The sequence below is a fragment of the Telmatherina bonti genome (genome assembly GCF_933228915.1).
Source record: "Telmatherina bonti genome assembly, chromosome: 10".
Lineage (NCBI taxonomy): Eukaryota > Metazoa > Chordata > Actinopteri > Atheriniformes > Telmatherinidae > Telmatherina > Telmatherina bonti.
This window is the reverse complement of record NC_136628.1, coordinates 29,544,559-29,567,141: the sequence shown is the minus strand read 5'-3', so window position 1 is coordinate 29,567,141 and position 22,583 is coordinate 29,544,559. Positions and strand designations below refer to the sequence as shown.

The 22,583-nt window shown below is 38.6% G+C and overlaps 2 protein-coding genes across 2 annotated transcripts in view; both read left to right on the top strand.

Annotated features, from left to right (window-relative positions):
• The window catches only part of srrm3 (serine/arginine repetitive matrix 3), a gene marked incomplete at both ends in the record, with an annotated part of 38,107 nt that extends 27,631 nt beyond the window's left edge, over positions 1 to 10,476 (top strand). Inside the window, 4 exons of the mRNA XM_079248223.1 lie at positions 6,216 to 6,511; positions 7,384 to 7,617; positions 7,692 to 7,817; positions 10,206 to 10,476. Coding sequence (XP_079104349.1) covers positions 6,216 to 6,511; positions 7,384 to 7,617; positions 7,692 to 7,817; positions 10,206 to 10,476 — 927 coding nt within the window. The remainder of the gene's footprint in view (positions 1 to 6,215; positions 6,512 to 7,383; positions 7,618 to 7,691; positions 7,818 to 10,205) is intronic.
• Positions 10,477 to 17,231: 6,755 nt separating this feature from the next.
• hspb1 (heat shock protein, alpha-crystallin-related, 1) lies at positions 17,232 to 21,017 on the top strand. The gene is made up of 3 exons (XM_079248268.1): positions 17,232 to 17,711; positions 20,238 to 20,301; positions 20,803 to 21,017. Exons 1-3 carry the CDS (start codon positions 17,321 to 17,323, stop codon positions 20,957 to 20,959), a joined length of 612 nt encoding a protein of 203 aa, XP_079104394.1. The 5' UTR covers positions 17,232 to 17,320; the 3' UTR covers positions 20,960 to 21,017.
• The last annotated feature ends 1,566 nt before the right edge of the window (positions 21,018 to 22,583 follow it).

The following is a 22,583-nucleotide window of genomic DNA, read 5'->3' as shown; positions in this document are numbered from 1 at the left end:
TGAATAGAATAGAATAGAATAGAATAGAATAGAATAGAATAGAATAGAATAGAATAGAAGCGTGCAATAGCTCTAGTCCCTTCTTTAACAGCCGCATTGATCACTTAAAGCTCTAAGGCTGCGTCATTTGCATTTCTTTGCGCGTTTTTCATGATGAGGGTGTGTGCAAAATAACTTGTTAGCCAGTAAAAATCCAAACATTAGCCACATTGTTGTTCAAGCCGCACAATTCAAATCACGTAAAAACAAAAAAGGTGCTGCTTATAGCTTAGAAGTTACAATAAATATTAATCAGACTTGCTCTTTTATAGACTTGGAAATTATTTAATATCAATCACACTATTTAAAATGCACCATGTAACTTTCCCACCTTAATACTCTGTGGTCCTGACATGTTTGATGGCACAGTAACAATAACTATGGACATTTCTGGAGCCACATGACATTACAACTGAGTTTAGCTTTAGGCAATACATCTCATACTAGGTAGTGGAAATCAACCCATTGGCTGTTTTGAACCCACGCAGTGGCTCATTCATTAAAAAAAAACATATGAAGGGAAAAGAAAATAACAAAAAGAAAGACAGAGGCAAGACATAACAGTCAGTATCGAACTGACGTTCACTGTTTTGAGAACTTCACAGCACAGATGGGATGCATGATGGAATCAACCATTGTTAGGAGGAGCATCATTGAGAAAATCTGTCAATGTCAGTTTATTGCTGCTCTGACAAACAAAATGATAAAAATACAAAAACATCCTCCAAAATGACCAAACATAATAGTTTTAACACCATTTTATTTGTTCCTGTTAGCAAAGATACAACCAGAAGAACATTAAAGCCATTTAATCTGATCGCAGGAGTAACATTTGTTGTTAAATTTTTATCACAGTTAACTGCCAGCCAGTAAAAGGCGCCCTACAAATCTGTCTGCGTGTGGTCTGAGGAAATGGCTTTTCCAGCCACAAGGGGGCAGCAGTGAGTCCAATTTGGCTTGAAACAGCAGAATGGCTACTAAAACAGCTAAAGATGCTCAGATGATTCAAAATATTTTTTATTACTTTTGTAAATTTAGATATAAATGTATAAAGAAAGAAACGACCTGAGGAAAAACTGATTGGTGCAACGTCTTTAAGCTTTTCTATGTACGTTTATTGGCTCCTACACAGTGGAGGAAAGACTCCAGACGAGGGTCAGCTGTCTTCTTCATTATAAATGGATGCCTTCAAAGACGGGTACATGTATTAATACAACTAACTAGGACATCTCGCACATCTATTAACACCGATGTTATCTTTAAAAAGGGACCCAAGCCATTTTAAATGTGAAGTTTCCCTCTCAGATTTGACCACAAGGCTCCCTCACGCTCTAGCTGTTTTTATAGTGATTAAAAACATTTTTTAAAAAAAACCTGCCTGGAAGAAAGTTGTGTCAACATCCCAAAAGTACAGAGTGGAGAAGTGTTGCTGCTGCTGGAGAAGACCCGGGCCTAAATGTGACTGGGGTCCCTTTCCAATGTGCCGACTCTTTAGTTTGTCCATCTTAGCAGTGAAACACCCCCTCCAACACTCTGCCTCCCCCTACACCTCACCCCACTCCCCCCTCTGGTACCTGCTCATCTGTGTCCTCTGTGACTCACGTCTCACTTTCATTATCCTGACATTTTACTGTACTTCCCACATATCTTTCTCATCAGCCAGCTCTGCATGCCTTCCTCCTCCTCCTCCTCCTCCTCCTCCTCCTCCTCCTCCTCCTCCTCCTCCTCCACTAATACAACAATTAACTCTCTCCGCCTCCCTCTATCTTCCCTCTCCTGTTTTGATACAAATATGGCTGCATTTGTACAAGCGAAAAAGACAAAGCAAGTCATGTAGATTATAGACTCATCCTTTGTTTCTGGTTTTGGTTTGGTTTTGAATTCCATCTGGATTTTATTTATTTTCTATTATTTTATCTTTGTTGATCCCTCTATTTTCTTTGGATTATTTTTTATTTTGTTTTAATTCATTCCTCTTCAGTCTCTGGACTAAATATGTAGCTTTGATACTAAAAGAGGTCATTGTCTTTTTCCCATTTCGCTGCGGAGAACATTCCTTTCTCCTTTTTTTCTTTTTTTCTTTCTTTCCTTTTTTTGTTGATATTGCATACGTGTCACTGATTGAAATGGAAGGTAGGTAACGCTTTGCCTACGCACGTGATCTTTATGCAGATGAGAATGTGACAAGCACCCTAGCCTGAGTGACGTCAATGTCTCTTTCTCTTTCTCTTTCTCTTTCTCTTTCTGTTGTTTACCAATGGTCTTTAACCAAATTAATTTAACTCCATCAGTTATGATTTGACTCTTGAAAAATTGGATTACTTAGAGCTCTGGTTTTTCTCTTTCCTCCTTAACTTCATTCTGAAGTCCAGTATCCCGCTTTATCTTCCAGGTCCATTTCTTTCCATTCTTGTTTTCTTTCTGTTTTGGTAGAATGCATTCCTGTCTGTCCAGCATCTCTGTTTGTTGGTGATTTAGTACATTCGTCTTATGATTTTTTTTTTTTTTTTTTTTATCGCCATGTTGATTTTCTCGACTGTTTCTAAACAACTGTCAGAAGCACAAGGGGTTGTGTGTTTTCTTATTATAGCACTTAGTTGTCCTCGGAGAACGGCGAGAATCAGTCTAAGCTTTTGTTGAATCTGTAGATTACGGAGCAGCTCGCTTTGATAATGCATGCGGAAGAGCCAGATATATTTGCTTTCAGAAAAAAACGCCTTTGGGAGATATGTCAACTTTTTATGACCTCCTTACACTTAGTAGTGTTTTTTCTGTGGATAACAACTTTACTCCCACTGAATCACTAAAACCGCCTTATTTTTGTTGAATGCTGAAACCAGAGATTTTAAAGGATAATGTCGGCATTACTACGGTTTATTTTGTTTTTGTTTTTTTCTTCTTTCTGTGAACAAATCCCTTGAAAAGACCAAAGAGAACAATGTGAGGTTTTTTTTGGTCAGTGTTTGGATACACTGATTATTTTTTCAAAAAGCCTCTGATACCACAGTTGTGCTAGTTAGCATGCTAACATTAGCTAATTAGCACTTGACAACTAAGTACAATTACGGCTGTGGTTTATTTGTAGAAGTTTGGTCTTGGGAGACTGGAAATGCTGATATTTTACCATGAAATAAATGTATTCAAGGTTTGCCAGTGTTGTTGCCGTTTATCATACCCAGTGAGCATTTTCTTTAGATGCAAAGATGTTAAATTATCAGCTAATCTGTTTTAAAGCTAACAGAAACCAAGTACTGAACCGTACTAAAATCCTGTATCTCCTTATAGTCATGTCAAATGGTAACAAGCAAATTACTCAACAAATTTATCAGTGCCTCCGAGATTTGGCAGCATTTTATTGTATTACTGTTGTGCTTTAAGATTCCAGATTTAGTGGGGGATTTTCTGATTTCTTTTTTTTTTTTTTAACTTTGTTTTTACTTTCTTTTTCTGCAAAAGCACCTTAAATTTCTTTCAAGCGTCAGCAATTCTACTCAATATGATAATATTAATTTATTCACATTATAATATTCTGACATTATTTATTGAAATGGGCACACTGGGGGAGTATTTCACTGTTCAGAGTGTTCTCAAACACCAAGAATAAATAAAATAATTAATAAATAGTTTATAAATAAATAATTAAAATTTAATTTCTTTCAACGTTGCAACATATCACAATGTTATTGGCTCCTTCATGGTGAAAAATGTCATTTGATGGTGTTACATTTTCTTTTAACTTCTTGTCCGCAGTATAAAATAGCATACTTAAATTTTCATGCATATCTCTGGGAAAATGTCCTGAACTATCCTATTAGAAGGACGATATGACACATTTCTCTTTTTTTTCTTTTGGGTTTGAGCAGGTTAGACATGTCAAGTATTTCTGCCTTTAACTGTTTAATATTATCCAGGTAAAGGATAATCCAGCTACCATAAAGTAAAAAGTCCTGTCCAGCAGCTGTTCCAACCAGTCACTAAACCAGCTGACTTTATTTAGCTCAGTTCCATTGAGAGGTAGATGAGGTTGTTAGCTAAAACATCTGTTCTAAATGTCCATGTAGATCCAAAACCATGGCAGGACTTTTATTTTATTATTCATTTATATTGACAAAGTTGCATTAAAGTTGCTGTGACATGAGCAAAGACATGCAAAATTAACAGGTTTTGCATGAACTGCAGTTGCATTATCCCAGTGCGACCAGTTTATCCTGACAGACTAACTGGAATTCATCATTTCATTGAACTCATTAATAACATACAGTGGCCATTACCAAACCAGAAAGATTTAATGAGATTTGCATGAAGGAGTTCACATCACACTTAACATTTTATACTAAATGTCAAATGTGTAGCTCTATGGTTGTACAGCTTGTTCCACTGCAGGTATCCCAGCTGCTATTAGGAAAGAGGTCTCCAGTCCATCACAGGGCCCACACAGAGACACAACCATTCACGCTCACTTCTAGGCCAAATTTACACACCAGTTTTTCTGACATGCTTGTTTTCTGGATTTTGGGAGGAAGTCGTAGTACCAGAAGAAAACTTAAAGAGAATCTGCAGCATGGGGTTCAGATATATTCAGCTTTGGAGTTATCACTTCATTTTAAAGGGACAGTGTGCTTGTTAGCATCTTAATCCTGTCTGAGATGTTTCATCGTCCCAGGCATCTAAATGTCTGCAAAACTTACTCTACGTTTCCACAGATAAGTGGAACATTTGCACATTTTTGGAGTATCTGCGTCAGTTCTCTGAAATAGGAACTATTCTGCCTAAATCACCCCGTGCAACAGCGTGGAACACTGATGTGTCAGTCTTAGTTTGATTTGATTAATTTTTCGTTTTGGTTCCTTTTCTTTGGATTTGTTTAGATTAATGTAAGTATATAACAATGCCAACCTTACCCTTAAAGATATGGTTATTTAGAAAAACTAGGAGCTTCACAGTGATTATTCCCAAAAAGCAGCTTTTTACCATAAAACCCTGTCATACTATTACATACATATGGCTGAAATCTGGAAAATCTCCGTAATAATTTAATGCTCACTGATGGTATGTAGCAACAGCTTCTTGGAACTAAAGGTAAATTTTGCTACTGTAAGAACTACTAATGTATTATAAGAAGGAGCTCATAAGTTAAACTGAGGTAGCTGAACGTGTGTGGCAGTTTAACGCCTGGTCCGCAGTAGATCCAGCATGGAGCCAACAAGGTAAAGAAAATGGCTTGAATCCCACCAGCCAGTTGCTCTGTGATGTTCAGGAATGTGACCGGGTCCAGAGGATTTACTCTCTGTGTGAGGGACTCCCTGCACATTGTGGTTTTCCTCTTTGCTTTTGAGTTCTTTTCTCTTGATTTCCATGCATTGTCTCATGAGTCACTGGCAGGGAAGGGTTTTGTGTCTTTTTCTCTTGCATTTTGTGAATCTAATGATGCACTTATGTTGCCCCACTTTTCCCTTTTCTTCATACCTTACCTACTAAAGGAGGGAATACCACTTTATTGGTAAGTGGATGTTAACCAGAAGGGAGTTAAACAAGAGTTACCATTTTAAAAAAACAAAAAAAAAAAAAAAAAATGGGTCGCTGTTCACATCTCAGCAAATGTCTTCAGGAAAAAAATCCACAAAGAGAAAAATTGAGTAGCAAACTATTTGTTTTCTGATTCGGTTGATTCAATAATTGTGATCTTTATTTTGTTCCTTCCATTTCTGTGATGTTTCGTCAAGTTGTCTTCTTTTTCTGTTTCGTTTCATTTTTATTTAGCCATTACTAAAAAAAAAAAAAAAAAAATACTGAAGAAGTCCTCTTTTTCTACTCTACAAAATCTGTAACTCTGTACTTTCTACCTCTGCTCTAAAACCTTTTTGGTTCACAGTTTTGTTTTCTTTTTTCCCTCTCTTCCTCCTCTTCCAAGTTCTTTTGTTTGTTTTTGCGATTTTGATTTCTTCAACTCATTATGGTTTTGCATGCCAAGTATTGCATGCGCTGCACCATAGAGGACTATCTATAAGCCATATGGAGAAAACCTAGATCTTTTTCTTTTAGATGTTTACCTTCTTTTGGCAAGTACACCGTAGCTCTCAGTCGCCAGCTTGAAAATACTCTGATGCTATGTTTTGTTCTTTTTTTTTTTTTTTCTTTTTTTTTTTTTTCCTTTGTTGGTCATGATTTCTCTGCAGAAGCTCCGTCTGCTGACTGCTAGCTCTGCAGGCATCCAGTCCACCTTGCTGAGAGAGCACAAGCTCCACAGTGCCCCCAGCAGGAACCAAACGGGACAGATCTGTGCAGCAGCAGAGGATGGGAGCGTGGATGGCAGAATCCCAGCTGTAGGGAGCTACCTAACCCAGACATCAGCGAAAAGAGGGGGCCAAAGAGGCCAGAGGAAGAGCTCCCACTCCCCTGCTCACAGCAGCGACTCAGTCCACTCGCAACACAACCACAGTCACAGAGGGAGGAACTCTCGTCACCAGAAAAAGTAAGCCTGTTTGCTCACATTTTCAGGGTTTTACAGGAGTCCTGGACAGCCTTGAAAAGGCTTCAGGTCTGGTAAATAGAATTAAATTATATGTGTTTCTAGCTGATGTCTGTTTTCTGAAATGTAAAAATCTAATTTTCTAATAATGAATTGATCAAACCAGTAAAGTGTGCTTCACATCGGTTGCATACAAGAAACGGTTGTGTTCTTCAAAGTAATCTCGAGTTGCAACCAAGTAGGTTTCATCAAGGTTAGTGTTTGCAGTAACGTGCACCTTCTATGTTACATCTCACTAACCAGTCCACACCAATTTATTAGCTTACTAGTTTAAAGGCCAGGAAATAAGATCCAAATGAGCATAAGGCAGGAAAAAACAGTAAATTAATAAAAATGTAAAATTAAAAAATCAATTTAAATTTAGAAAAGGATCATTTAAAGAATAAAGAAAAGGAAGTAAAAAATTCAAATAAAAAAGGATTTTTATAATTAACACGCAAAGCACTGAATCTTTTATGTTTAAAAAGTTCAAAAACACTCAAATTTTTCTTTTTTATATATAAAATACATTTCATTTAATCTAAAAAAAAAAAAAAGGATTTAAAAAAAATGGCTTTCATATTGTTGTTGCTTTCAGCTGTACTATCCAAAACATTAACCTTGAAGCATTCTTCACAGATCACAATAAAAAACCCAGAAACACTTCTAAAGCCTTTGGTTTCTGTCTTGGTTTATGAGTCTTCGTATTTTCTTCATCTTCCAGTCTATTAAGAAAATTAAAATGGAAAATATAATGAAACAATGCCTTTATCCCCGACGTTCGGTCTTCCACAAAGAATTCTAATTTTGTCGCATGATGTCGCTCACTATCTCAGGACAAAAGGTGGACACTCCTCCAAGCGTCACCACCGCTCTGGTCGGGGCCAGGCACACCCGTCTGCGTCTCCGGGACGCCAGTCGGCCAGGAAGAACGAGGAGTCGAGGAGCAAAGCGAACATCCGGCAGCGCAGCAGCTCCTGGAGCAGCGGTCGCTCATCCACACGATCCGCCTCCAGAGATTTGGCCTCCAGCAAGGTCAAGTCCCCACACAACAGACAGAACAACTCCAGGTGAGACATCTCAGATTTATTCTGCTCTCATGCTTATCTTTGCAGTCATGACAGTGAGTCTTTTTGTCACGCAGGGAGAAAGATAGCGCCAACCGCTCTGACACCGACAGCCGGGCTCGCCGCCGCTCACGCAGCTACTCGCCCATCCGAAAGAGAAGAAGAGATTCGCCCAGCTTCATGGAGGCTCGACGGATCACCAGGTAACACCATGAACTCAGAACCATGTGGCCTGAACATCAGATCATCACAGTGTTGCTGTCTGAAAGAGGCAGACATGCAGTGACAGCATTTCAACATGAGATGCTTTAAGGAGCAGCACAGGCTGGTTTGTTGTTATGCAGTTATCAGATTGTTTTTTATTAAGATGCAGTCCCATATTGTCTGCACTCTTGCTGCCTCATCTGGAACTACTTTTCATTAATAGCTTCGGAGAATATTAACGTCTGTGCACAGTCAGGATTTCCCAGGCAGTCAACCACCATTAAACAAGACAACCTCTGTGTTTACATGCAGATTGATGCTCCTGAAATATGCTTTTATGGTCCATTTATTTTTAGAAAGTCATGTTTAAACTGTTAACGCTGCACCTTTTTGCTCATAATAAATCAATGAAGAATTTGTAAATTTACTGAGATTTTCCTTTAAAAGCAGTCCCACAACCGATCTTTTACGACAGATATCAGTATGTCACCATGCCATACTTTTCCTCCTGCATTGCTACACTTTATGAAAGCTAAATTAACTGTTTTATGTCTCTAACATCAAATTTCACTGATAGAAATGTGCGTGATGTCAAATATATTGAATTTCTGCAATCTGCTGATTGATTTTCACTGAATTCAGAAGTAGTTTTTAAAGCAGTGCTGCATAAGTTGTACCCTGCATCTCGCCTAATGATTGCTGGGATACGCTCCAGCTTCCCCATGACCCTTATCTGGACTAAGCAGTGTACATAATGAATGAATGACATTGCCATTTTAAAAAGTTTGTGCTTCTGTACATTGCTGGAGCTCTGCAGCATCCTGAGGCTGAGAAACCACACTTTACAACCTTTGTTTTGTTTTGTTTTTTCCAGCCTGGAGCATCACATGTCAGCTGTCTTTTGCCTTACACAAACATCACATGTCACACTTGCAACTCTATATGAACACACTGGCCTGTTTTGAACGTGCACTGTGGCGGATTCTGTAAAGAAACACATGAGGGCATTATTGTAGGAAGTGAGGAAAAGAAAGAGAGACAGTAACAAAGCAGGGGACATCACACTGACTTTTACAGGCTGGAAAGAGCTCAACAAAGAGACAGGATGCAAGATGGATGCAAAACTAGCTCTTGTCAATGGGCGCTAAAATACAAGAATCTGATAATGATTAGAAGTGATGTTTTATATAGTCTGTGTGTGCACTTTTATTGTCAGATACTGTTTTATTGGACTGAATCAAAATCCTTCTGTGAAGTCGAGGGGAAGAAAAAGTCACAACGTCCTCCACAGAGGAGGAGTGTGTACAATTCACTCAGGGATTAAGTATCTTTTACTTCTGGAAGGATGTTATAAATTCTGTTTTAACTCTTGTGTGTTGATTTGATGTTCATCAGTGATGTATTATTCATTATTGCATTAAACTTGAATCAAAGTATTGCTTTAAATATATTATGTCATTTTGTGTTTCCTCTTTACTTTTTTTTAGAGTTCTTTTATTTTAATATTCATCTTCTCCCCCGGGAAACATGTTGTAGTCTCACATTTAAGCGCATCCGCTTTTCAGAGAGGAGAAGAAGATCTTCACATCCTGTAAAAAGTGTCTCTGTATCACCTCTGCGGGTTAAATGTGTGTAATTTGTCATCTTTTACTCCAGTCTTAAAGGTCCTCTTACCAAGACAAAGGGATGCTGCTGAACTCAGCTGCTGCAGGCTAGTTACCCTGGTAACAGTTGCCGTGCAGCAGGACTCTTCTAGTCTGACTCCTGGAAAGCATCAGAGATCCTCTGAGTAAACTTGGTCTCCTTTTGTTTGGTTGTTGTTTCCCTCTCTCTCTGTCCTCTGACTACAACTTAATCTTGTTTCTGACACTTACACCATCTCTAAATTCATTCTTCACTGCGGTTCCTACTAATGTAGCACCAGAGATTAAAATGCTATCAAGGCTTATGTTAACTGGTAACTTCATTTTGCATCCTGCATGTATATGTATAGTTGTGGGATAAGGAGGTGTGACAGACGCCTTTTAGCCGCAGGGAAGTCTTGATGCCATTTCTCTGTCCTGCACTGTTGACTGTTGATTTTCTGGGTGCCGGCCTCCGCTGAGAAGAAGGGATTGTTGTGGGCACTAACAGCTAATTACGTTACAGGAAGCACATCCACAATGGCTATTAACAAGGCAATCTAAGCTCCAGCTTCAACTAACAACAAGCATTTTTTCCTGTTTGTTGAAGAGCTATTTTTTTAACCCACATATCTAATTGTCTTTGAGATTCTGTATTGATCATAAAACTATCAAACATCTTATCTTAAAACATCATGAATCACATTAAAGCCATGTTTATACGTTCCTTTGATCACCTCACCTCCTCTTTATTCCTCTCCACAGCGCTAGGAAGCGACCAATCCCGTACTACCGTCCCAGCCCTTCCTCATCCAGCTACGACAGCAGCCCGTCACACTCCAGCCGCAGTCGCAGCTACAGCAGCTACAGCAGCCGCAGCAGAAGCCCGAGCCGCAGCCACAGCAGGAGCCGGAGCCAAAGCCGGAGCCGGAGCTGGAGCCGCAGCCAGAGCCGGAGCTGGAGCCGCAGCAGGAGTCACTCCCGAAGCCATCACACTTACTACAGCCGCAGCAGCTACGACAGTCCGGGTTTCTGACCGCTTCGGACACAAAGGAGGAAGGAAAACAAAATCAAATAGATGGGGAAGCGCTGTCCAAGATTCTGGGCTGCAGCTCTGTCTTCACGTCTCCAGCACAGAGCCCAGAACAAAGAGAAATGTATTTTGATATAGCACATCACTTTGAAATTGGTTGTCACCGATCATGTCTTCACTTAGACAAGATATTCAAAGAAAAAGGCTTTCCACACGTCAGAAATTAATTGGCTGAACCCAAAGAACAAATCCCCCTCTGTGATGGCACTTTCCCTCATCTTCCACACGGCAACCAAAAATGAATTTGTTAACAACTATATACTATATAAATACATATAAATTTATATATCCTAAAAGAGGAGACACATCAAAGGAAAAACAGCTTCATGTACATTTCAGAGAATCTGACTTTTTTTTTGTTTGTCTTTTTTAATCCCTTCATCATGTGCTCAAACTCCCGGACTTCCATTTCATCGAAGCACAGAGATCAAGAAAAATGAGAACAAAGGAGAGACGAACGAACAAAAAACAGGAACTTTTCCATGGTTATACTTTACTGTATAGATTTGTGTGTATAGACACAAACTCACTTCAGTTCTGGCTTTGTAAACTATGCACTGTATATTTCATTTAGCCTGAGGAGGTTTGTTTAGCATGACGCATCGAAGGAAGACTCACTGCTCGAATGGATCGAAACAAGGGTGCCAGAAGCGACTGTGCCCCCGCCTTTCCTTTACGATGCACAGAGGTGCGAACGGGACGGGGTTATGGGGTTAGGGTGGGGGTTTTTTTCTGGGGGAAGTGGGGGCTGTATCTGAATGCATTATGTATTTTTTACCCTCTTCCCTCACTCTGAATGATCATGTTCATCCTGTTTACCCTGTGTGAGTGTGTGCACACCTCCTCTGCAGAGATCAGTGAGAGCTCAGCTGCTGTTCGGGGCTCAACAGGAAAAAACACAAAACAGTCTCCATGCAAACATTGACATGTCTGTACTTATTTAATTATTTATTCATTTATTTATTTATTTATTTATTTATTGGGCTATTTATTGTTTAATTTATTTATAATTTTTATTGTTTGAAAGATGGGATTACTGCAGATGCATTTCCATTGAAATAACTTTATATTTATGTTTGACTCTAAACTCCTGAGGAGGACTTGCTCTCATTTAAAGATTCATTTCTGTGTGGTTGAGATGGTGTGATTGTAGTCAGTGGAAACGAGTCCTCGCCCACAGCTTTTATCAAATCCTTGATTGTCTGTTGCAGCTCATTGGACTTGTTTACGTTTGGCGTCCACCTGCATCCTGGATGATCAATGCCACATCAGTGTGTTGACATCTCGTATTACGGTGCATCTTCACATGCATCCTGGGGGGGGGGGGGTGTCACTTGTTTTAACTTGTTAATATGCACATCATGAAAAAGTAAAGGAATCTGAAATAAATTATTTGTGCATGTGCACGTGTTACATACTGTTATAAAATGAGATTCCTGCGATTTAATCAATGCAAAGTATTCTGCAGCACAGTGAGCCGTGATAATCTGAACAAAAACTACTGGTATTTCACCTGATATACTAATGAGCAACCAACTTATAGATATTGTCCAGGTAAAAATAGTCTCTTGACTGACAGTTTGAGACTGTAGGAGCTTCCTTCTGTTCAGTGTCTTTAATCAAATTAACATCAGAGATTATCAGGAGGTGTTCAGTCATGTGGGATTTGACACAGCTTTTTGCAATATTGTTTTTTGTTGTTTTTTTTAAATCTGGAAAATGAGAGACTTCCCTACCCCTGCATGGAGTCACACCTGGTCAGGAATTGGTCCCAGAACAAATCCCCAGGACAGATTCTGTTCAAAATCTAAACGAAAATATGGATAAAAAGGTTCTGAACCTCTGAATTCAGCCTGAATAATCAAATCCGAGAGCACAGTCAGTCCATCCTGATTGTGTTCACATCTGTTTTTATCAGATCACACAGGATGCATATCGGCACCAAAAGTAAACATCCCCATTGTGTCACAGACCTCTGTGGTGCTGCCTGTAACGAAGAACATGGACTCATCATGGAGCAGAACCACCGGTGCTCCCTGTGTGGACAGAAGAGTCCAGCCCTCTGATCTGCTGGATGTTTCCATCCACTGCATACTTTTATCCCTTGTATAATACCACACCATATTTCATTTCGAGGTCCCCTGGTTATTAGTTTCAAGGGAAAAAAAATGTGTGAAAGCTCAGTAAAGACAGCAGCAGGATCTGTCTGCAGCTTCAGTAGGACCACGAGCAGACTGACGATGCAATCAGGGATCACCCCAAGTCTTCCTTTCCATTTGTCTCTTTCCACTCAGTGTTCCATTCCTTGTGTAATCAGACTAAATCCGACTATGATACTCTGTAATGTTGTTTATTTATTCCAAGTATAGCATTGCCTCTTTTGTTCAAATGATTCTTTGTATTGTACAAGTTATTATACCTGACGAATAAACAGACAAATGGGGAAAATACCTGTTGTGTTGATCTTTACAGCATATACAAAGGCTTGCAAAAACATTCACCCACTTCAGTATGTTGTCTTTTTTGTAAACTGTATTTTAAATGAGTTAGGTGTTTATTTATCCACTTATCAATTAATTAATTTAATCTCTTTAATACTACCATGTCGCCAGTGATCCAGTAGTTCTCTTTATCAACATCTGGTGCAAATAAAGTGGACATACACAATGCGGCCTAAGTATGTGAAGGAAAATTTTAAACATGTCATTAATAAACATTTATACATATATTTGTACATATACGTATATATATATATATATATTTCTACAACCCAGCTACAACCCAGCCTGCTTTACTGTCACATATTAATGTCTGTTCATGAAAAGTGTTAAAAGTTCTGTAACATGTTGTAGACTAGAGCTGTTAGTTAAATCACTTCAATAGCCATTTTCATCTGTTAATGGATATGTTCTCTATTTTTGACTTGAGTAGAAATTAAATTAAACTTAATTTTCTAGACATTAATAGAACCTGAATTTATAATATTACTACGTGTGTATGTTATTTGATTTGGTCATCCTCCAAAAACCATTTAAATGAAGATATGTTGGCTTTTAGGCCAAATATTGTTGTGCAATTAATCAGGATTAGTTATTTACTTAGACTGTAATCGGAGACCCTCCCCTAACGTATATGTGTGAGTACATATATACAAATATATACATCTATATATATCTATATATATATCTATATATATATAGATATATATAGATATATATACATATATATATGGCACAAGCTCATATATATATATATATATATATATATATATATATATATATATATATATATATATATATATATATATATATATATATATATATATATATATATATATATATATATATATATATATATATATATATATATATATATATATATATATATATATATATATATATACATATATATATGGCACAAGCTCAACGCCTCCTCATCCCCACAGCGAAGCTTGGTGGTGTCAGCAGCATGCTACATCAGCAGGGACTGGGAAACTAGTCAAACAGTCCATCTGAATCTGTGGCAATCCAGTTTACCAGCAAGTTGGGGGGAGGGGTCCTTTAAGTCGGTGCTGCAGAGAACCTTCCAGAAACTGAAATGAACTATACTGAACTGTGTCAAAAACAGAAATTAAACCAGATAGCAAGTAGCAGCGCAGCATGTTTTAATCACGACCACACAGGATTATATAGTATTTATTTAATCAACTGAATCACATTTTTGTCATGTTTGGACTTAGAAACTAAACTGTTTCACTGATGGGATTTTTGTCAGTTTCCCATCCTTCCTTCACCTCCTTCCTTCCTCTTCAACACTGAGAGAAAACACCAGCTCATATGGAAGTATCATGTAAAACCTCATCCACTATTTTAATACCTGTCCTAGTCAGGATGAATGGGCAGAAAATGACATACTGTAAGGTATCTATCAGAATCTATAAGTAAACCAGTTTACCAGTATATTTTACAGAACACATCACTATGGCAAACTTCAGAAAAATTACTTTGAATTGTTTTTCTCAGTTTGGTGCCATTCATGACTCTAATACTATTTCAGATTCGACTTTTTTTCCTGATGTTTGACATGCAAAAAAAACAACAAAAAAAACCACAAGTGTTACTTGTGTTGTTGTTCCATTGAACATTTTCAGTATTTGTAATATTGAGGTAAGTTTGCAGTAAATAGTTGTGCACGTGGGTTTGAATCCTCTGGAGTGTTCTAGAAATGGTTGGAAGATTTTACACTTCATTGAAGAGACGTGATGGTAAGAGGAAGCACACCCCCACCCCACACAGGCACCATGTGGGGGAAGGGCCCTTAAAGGTAAACAAAGAACAAAGAGACCATGTGGTAAGAAGTAGATTCACCCTCATGGACACGATTTGTCCTCAAAAATACTTGCTCATTAGTGTTTTGCTGTTCATAAAGTTACATTAACGTGGACGTGAAGGATTTCACAAGTAAATATCAGATTACGCTTAAATAAAAAAAGTAGAAGCATGCAACAGCAACTTATTGAAAATATCTTTAGAAATACAATGTTTGATGAGGATTTTTGTAAATAATAATTTGAAAAAAATCAGAAGTTGTGAAGAGAAAAGATATGTGGTGACTTATGGGATTAAATCATTCAGTAAGCAGGGTGAAAGCTTACATGGGTCAGGAAGCCTTTCAGATGGAGGGGGATTTAACCACGTTGTGATGGGTGTGTCAACAGTTATGGCATTTTTTATCTCATATTCAACAATTTAACGCCTCACCCAACTTACTTTCAAGGTGGTCATCCTGATGGGTTTTGGTGCTGTGATGGGGAGTGTACACAGTCAGGCGATCTTTTCCAGCCTTGGATTTGGAGATTGTGGTCTGAACCTCTTAGATCATCCCTGCAATAACAGAATAAAACTCCATCAGTTAAGAGACTGAATGTACTTTTAGGGAACTTTTCCTTTCTCTGTTTTCTCTTCTTCTTAATGCTGCTCTGCTTTTGCTCTTTTGTCCTTTATGTACACTTGTTCTTATTTTAAACAGTATGTTTTATTAATTTCTATGAAGGTTGCTGCAAAATATTGCTGCGGCTCAGCTCTCCTTGTCAGACTCACCTTTTCACTTCTCAATGTATTTATGAAGATGTTGCGACACATTTTGGCAGTATATCTTAGTGATTTTCTTTAACAGTTGGAAAAACTGATCTGATCATGTGACCATCAGTTTGCACACTCCCCGAAGACCATAAATACATCCCAAAGACGTGTTTTTAAATTGTACCTATGATGTGTTTTTTTTTTTTTATTCTAAACAAAATGTTGGAAGTGCTGCACTGCTTGGTGCAATCTTTAACAACCCACCAATGCATCTAACACAACGTTTTCCTTCTATATGCCCATAAAAATATATTTTCTTCCTTGAAATTTCCAAACCTCGCAATATGCATGCTGATCGTGTCCCAGATCAAACAATCGCTCACCTCGATTAATGGCAGCTGCAGGTGAAATCTCTCTTTTTAAAGTCTACATAAGTTATATGATGTGGAGAGAGCAAACTGCGGGTACCTGTCTGCAAACTGGCAACATTTGATGGAACATTAAAGATTCCTCAACTTCAAAGTGGGTGTGATGTGAAACTTTCAGGGTTTAGTGGAGCAGATTTAACTCATTACATCTGATGAAAATGTGTTGATGGAAGGTCACTGTAGATGAAGGCCTGGAGGGAAAGGGGATTTTTTTCATGCTATTTCTGTACGGGTCTGTGAGCATATGCAGCATATGGAGATGCATGAGCCTGATACTTGAGCACAAAATCTGACTTTAACAGAGGAGACACATCTATAATATGCAGTAGTAAACTGATGTGTATTTTCAGTCCTGTGAGCTTTTAGATGTCTAGATCAGCGTTTTTCAACTTTTTTTTTAAGCCAAGGCACACTTTTTTTGAAAAAAAAAATCACAAGGCACACCACAAACCAAAATGTTAAAAAAAAAAAAAAAAAAAAAAAAAAAAAGTCCATATATTTAATATAAAGTCCATCTTGTTAAATCATCTTGAATAGAAATCAGATGAACACAAGAAAAAGGAATTTTATTGTCCTTAACTGGGACCTGTTTGGATGAACAAAGAGTTGCTTTTTAGACCTACCAGGTGAAATTGGGTAATTTCTCAGGACACACCTGATAATCTCTCACGGCACACTTGTGTGCCACGGCACAGTGGTTGAAAAACACTGGTCTAGATTATGAGATTTCATCCATTTAAACAATGATTCATTGTAAATATTGTCATGTGACTGAGACATCTCCAAACCTCCGTCATCTCCTTGCTCATTCAGTTTTCACTCATTCCTTTATGTCAACTCTGAGGAACAAACTAAACCTGTTGAGATGTTTTTTTCTTTAATGTGGAAGAAAATCGCTGGTCTGTTTAGGCTCACAATAGACTCCCAGATCCTTCTGGCTTTTTGGCGCTCGGAGGGGGCAGGGAAGCTAACTCACAAGCTGGGGGAGGAGGGTTCAGCAGTATGCAGGGGCAGCTGACACTGGGGACGGCCTTCTCTTCAGATTCCGTTTGAGTGTCACGTCTACCACAAATAGATATTCTAGTACTTTCCAAAGCATGTTGGGGGTGTGATCTGGAGGGGCTTGACTCAGAGGGGTGGGGTGTGTTAACAGGGGAGTGGTGTCAGTGTATATAAGAGGTCCCTGCAGGGACTCAGGCAGCACATTTGGAGTTAAGAGAGGCCAGAGAGCTCTGCATCTGCTGAAAGCTGCACTCCACTTCCATCTGAACAGACGTCATGGCTGAGAGACATATTCCTTTCTCCCTGTTCCGCAGTCCGAGCTGGGACCCATTCCGTGAGTGGCACCAGGCCAGCCGCATCTTTGACCAGGCCTTCGGCATGCCGCCTCTGCCTGAAGACTTTGCCACATTCCCCAGCACCCACTGGCCGGGTTATCACAGGCCGTCCATCATGGGCCCGGACATGGGAGTCATGGTCCCCCACAGCCATATGATGTACCCAGGTCACCACATGTCCCACAGTCCTCGCTCCTTGTCCCGCCAGTTGAGCAGTGGTATGTCAGAAATCAAGCAGACACAGGACAACTGGAAGGTGTCTCTGGATGTCAATCATTTCTCACCGGAGGAGCTGGTGGTCAAGACCAAGGATGGAGTATTGGAAATCTCTGGTAAGCGCTCAGTCCTGCATCACTCATCCATTACTGCTGATTCGGAATGGTCTGATTAATCTCACAAGATGAAAACATGACTTTTATCCAGTTTTATGTTAACGAAAAGTTTAGTGCATACCCCATCAGATGGCTTCTACAATGTCTCACTTTCTGTGTCCAAGTGACTCAATTTCTTTGTTGAACTAAGAATAAAAACGGCCTTTTAGCTGCTGACAACGTGCAGCTGAAAGGCAGAAACCTTCACAGCATGAGAAGGAGGATGCATGCCTGCGGAGTTACATCACGTTTTGAGACAATATCCTGACTTCCAGGACATGGGAGGAGTATTTTGGCCAAAAGTCAACCAGATGCAAAACAAAACACAGTTCAGCATGCAGGAGAAGTTTAACAGCAGCTTGGAGAGCAACAGAGCAAAAAGTTCTACTGCTCTGCATTAATTTACTGTCAATTTGTGCTTCTGATTAGATGTAAAAATATATATTACCAAAGCTCAATGAATTAATAATAGTCATAAGAACGTAATAATACAAAATTAGAAATAATTTATGGAGTAATCTCTTTAAAATGTGAATGCGAATAAAAACATGTAAGATTTCCTGTTTCCATTTATTCATCTCTGTTTTTCCCAATGTCCCCGGATGCAACTCTGCACTATTTTTTCCTTAACTTTTTTCCTCCATTTAGTCCCTCATTTTAAAAACACATTCTTGTGATTTTATCTTTTTTCCAAACTAATCATTATCGTTTTTTGTAAATGAGAGATTTATTACTTTCTATGCATCCTCCCCTCCCCCTTACTCACTGGAAACGAGGACGGTGAACAATAAAGAACTAGATAGCCACCAATGAAAAGGGGGTGGGGTACTTAGAAATACCATATTAAACCAAGTTAAAGTAATTAAGATGAAAAATCTCATTTACTGTTATGTTGATTTAATAAGTGAGCCACAGATATGAGTATTTTTTGGATATATTTGTTTTATTTATGGCAGTTTCAGTCCTCCTCAGAGAACACTAAAGCTAATTCAAAGGAAATACAGCTCTCTGAAACTTAGTGCCCCCTTCCTCAGCGTCTCTGTCTCTGTTTGCCATCCAAAAGAAATGGCACATCTACACCAGGGGAGTTTGCTGTGACTCAGCCAGTGAATGTGCGACTTTAAAAGGACTTCTGGATCTTATCCAGTTCTACGGTCCCGACTTTGGCCAACATCTCTGCAGAGAAACTGGACCTGGTCTGCGGCTCAGTGATAAACAAAGCTTGTGATGCAGCCCGGGGGGAATTTGTCACTTCATGTTTAAAGATGACTTTGCCGGCTTAATGAGGAATTTTGTACACACACCAAAGTACAATCTCTTCAGTCATTTAGGAGCTTGTCCAGAACTAACAAGCCTCCATGTAAGAGCTGAAAGAAAGGCTTGGCACAGCCGAGCACACATGTCCCAGTTTGGCCCTTTTGAAAAGAGGACACCTCACTGAGGATAGCAACCTTTATCAGCCAGTTGTCACAGCAAACATTGGTGTATTTAAAGTTAGGATGGAGGGCAGTGTTTCAACATCACAGCCAGACTTCTGGAAGATGAGATGCTGACTGATAGAGCCCAGTGAGACTCTCCTGTTGATCCAGTGGACACATGGGGTTGAGCTGGGTAAGATGAAAGTACCATACAAACACAAATTATACAGTCCCTGCAACGTGCACCGTGTGGAGGATTCATGTCCAAAAGGCTTTGATGTTGCCACATAGCTGCAAACCTCAGCAGAATGCTAACCTAAATCAATACAAAAACTACTGAAGAGTTAAAAAAAAAAAAAAAAAAAAAAAAAGGACAGAAATCCGTCCATCACCTCTGGCAATCATTATTTATTCACTCTTTCATCAAAACTTCTGACTGGCTAAACAGAATTAGCCAAAACCATCTAGCACTAGCTTCATTTAGCATAATGCATGGGTGTTACATACAAGACTGTTTTATTTACAAGTCGCCCCACTGCAAAATACACCTACCACAACATATTTATAAGCTAGCCGTTCCATGATCTTAAAGCCTCTAGCTAACCTTCTTCATGATTTTTATTAGCACACATAGTTGCAGAACAGTAATGTCACTGGACTACAACAAAGAAAGCAAATTTACCAGAAAGTTCTGGCATGTTTAGATCTAACACTGTTATAATTAACTGTGTAACAGTGAATTACAAGAAGCTACAAACAACCGTTAGCTTTTTTAGCTTAGCATTACAACTAGAACTGCTGAACTAGCACCTATGAAACTAAAAGTAACTTGTCTGTCTTATAGTAAAAATAGTAAAAACTTAATCTTTATTTTTTAGAGTTCTTGTGTTAGGTCTTGATATGCTCACAGTAAGAAAAAATGAGAAAAAATATCTAACTATGCCTCCAAATATGTAGGTTTTGGTCCCGTTTCTATCATGCATCACTTAAACAGCTATAGATTAGATGTCATCATGCAGTGTAATAAAATTATTTTTAAAAAAACCTAAAATGTTGTTTGTTTCCAAAGGCAAGCATGAGGAGAGGAAGGATGAGCATGGGTTTGTGTCCAGAAGCTTCACCAGGAAATACACGTAAGTACTTTTAAATTTAGAGAATTAAATAAATTAGCTGTGGTGTTTTTTGTTTTTACAACTATATGGTTTGTTAATAAATGCTTTCCATTTAACAGATCAACATCTTTAACTTCGCAAATGTTGATCTGTTTATTTCATGAGGAAAAGTCTGGTTTAGTGCGACTTCTGTAGTTTTTTATGTCAAGGCTCTGTTGCTGTGAGCATCTTTCACATTGGGGCTGATCCAGCATGTAATGGTTGAATCTTTAATGTTCTGTGCTGCAGCAGCAGCAGAGGAAACAGAGGCCTCCTAGTGGTCATGCCTTTTTTCATCTGAATGTAAGATTTCATAGTTCTCTGCTGCCATCCAGGGGCCATACATAACACACACTAAGAGCATGTTGTGCACTGCTCCAGAGTCTGAGTCTGTCAGTAATGATATAAGCCTTGAAGTACTTATCAAGTTAGGTGGTTTGACTGAAACTTCAACCCAGATTGTGTCTTATTGCTCTCCTGCAGGCTCCCTGGTACTGTCAGCATTGAGAAGGTGACCTCCTCCCTGTCTCCTGAAGGAGTCCTGACTGTGGAGGCTCCTTTGGCCAGGCCGGCCATCGAGTCCTCAGAGACCACAATCCCTGTCAACGTGGAGGCCAAAGGTGCCGTGGCGAAGAAGTAATTTCGTAATCAAACTTTTCTGCTACTGAAACTGGAAATAAAGTAATAAAGAACCAAAATAGTTTCATCTCTTCTCTTACAATTTATGCAGGTTTCTATCATGATGATACTGTTTCATCATCTGTCTTGCTCCTCATGGAGGTAGCTGCTTAGGCAACAATTTTGAAGCATGTGTCATATGTTTAGAAAGATTAAGATAATTACAGCAAAGCCAAAGCTGCTTCTCGTTGTAGTTTCTCATGCTTAAACATTCATTTGCCGGTCATTCATGCAAAAGAGAGCAAGTAAAATATGTCAGCCCCCCCCGAGTGATGCAAGCAGCTCATGCTCAACATAAAGCTTTATGTTAGTTCCCTTAAACATTTAACGACAGTGATCCCATCAGGCCATCTTATCCATACCTAGTTGTGAAACTCAGAAGTGTTTTTATAAATATATTTATATAAGTCAACTGCTGGTTGGAGTCATAAGGAGCAGACTGCTGGCTGGGTTTTTACCTTGTGAGTTGAAGAAAAACAAAGCTGTCATTTCTACACCGAGATGTACTTTTTTTTGCATCTGCACTGAAATGTTTCACAACTCCTAAATCACATAATTCCATCATATAGAATGTTTCAGACAAATAATTCATAACCAGATCGATGCATAATTTATGGAAATTTGCTCTCCACTCTTTATTGAACAAGGTAACTTGAAACAACTGCACCAGCTATGGGAATGAAAATTGTGTTTCAGAGCAACCACTGGACACATTTACATCAAATTTAATATGCATTTGTAATTACACAAAGATTTAGCAATTTATTTCTTCTTAATATTGGTGAAATCTCCCACAGCGGATGATATCTCCCCCTGAGGATGATGCTAGTTGACTTTAGCACGCCACTGATCTTTCATCTCTTAACACTAACGGGTCAATGTGATCATACATCCTGTAAAAAGTCCCGCTGGATTGTCAAAAAATGGTAAAAGTCTCAAGATCCCTGACTTGAGATAGATTTTTGGTGTTGGTTTTTATTATGTTCACAGTTTCAAGATGGACAATTTTCTATCTGGGTTAAATTTACTAAATACAAATATACATATCCTTAAAATATTTTTAAAATTCAATTAAATAAAAAGGAAAGTAACTTCTTAGTAATATTTTCTAACCGAATAAACTAGTTTAATGTTGTATTTTTTTGTAGAAGCAGTGTCATTTTTCCTTCATCTGGAACATTTTTTCTTTTAGATGTTAAGGTGCAATATTACAAAGGAGTCGATGTTGGGGACAAAATGGTTAAACAAGCCTTAGTCATAGTTTGTGAGGCTCTTATCCTGCATATTCATTGCATATATTTATAAATAGCTGCATAGTTGTCAACTCTTCTTTTTGATTTGTCAATTTTAAATTCTTAAACTTGTTTCACGTTGTCCTGATTTGTTTGAGGGTGACTCAAACAAAGTGATGGTGGTCTTTTCTCTGTCAGGAGCTTGGTAGTTCGATTCCCCAGTTTCTCTTGACTACATGTTTAAATGTCTTTGGGAAAACCATGAACCTTACACTTGCCTCTGACACATTCACCATCATAATGTCTATGATAGAAAGTCTTATCATTCTTTTGGACAAATTTTTATTAAGTGCA

Excerpts from the sequence above, each read along its gene's own strand:
- hspb1 (XM_079248268.1), top strand. The coding sequence starts at position 17,321 with ATGGCTGAGAGACATATTCCTTTCTCCCTGTTCCGCAGTCCGAGCTGG. Across the intron at positions 17,712-20,237 it reads TGGAGTATTGGAAATCTCTG|GCAAGCATGAGGAGAGGAAG; the intron begins GTAAGCGCTCAG and ends TTGTTTCCAAAG. Across the intron at positions 20,302-20,802 it reads AGCTTCACCAGGAAATACAC|GCTCCCTGGTACTGTCAGCA; the intron begins GTAAGTACTTTT and ends GCTCTCCTGCAG.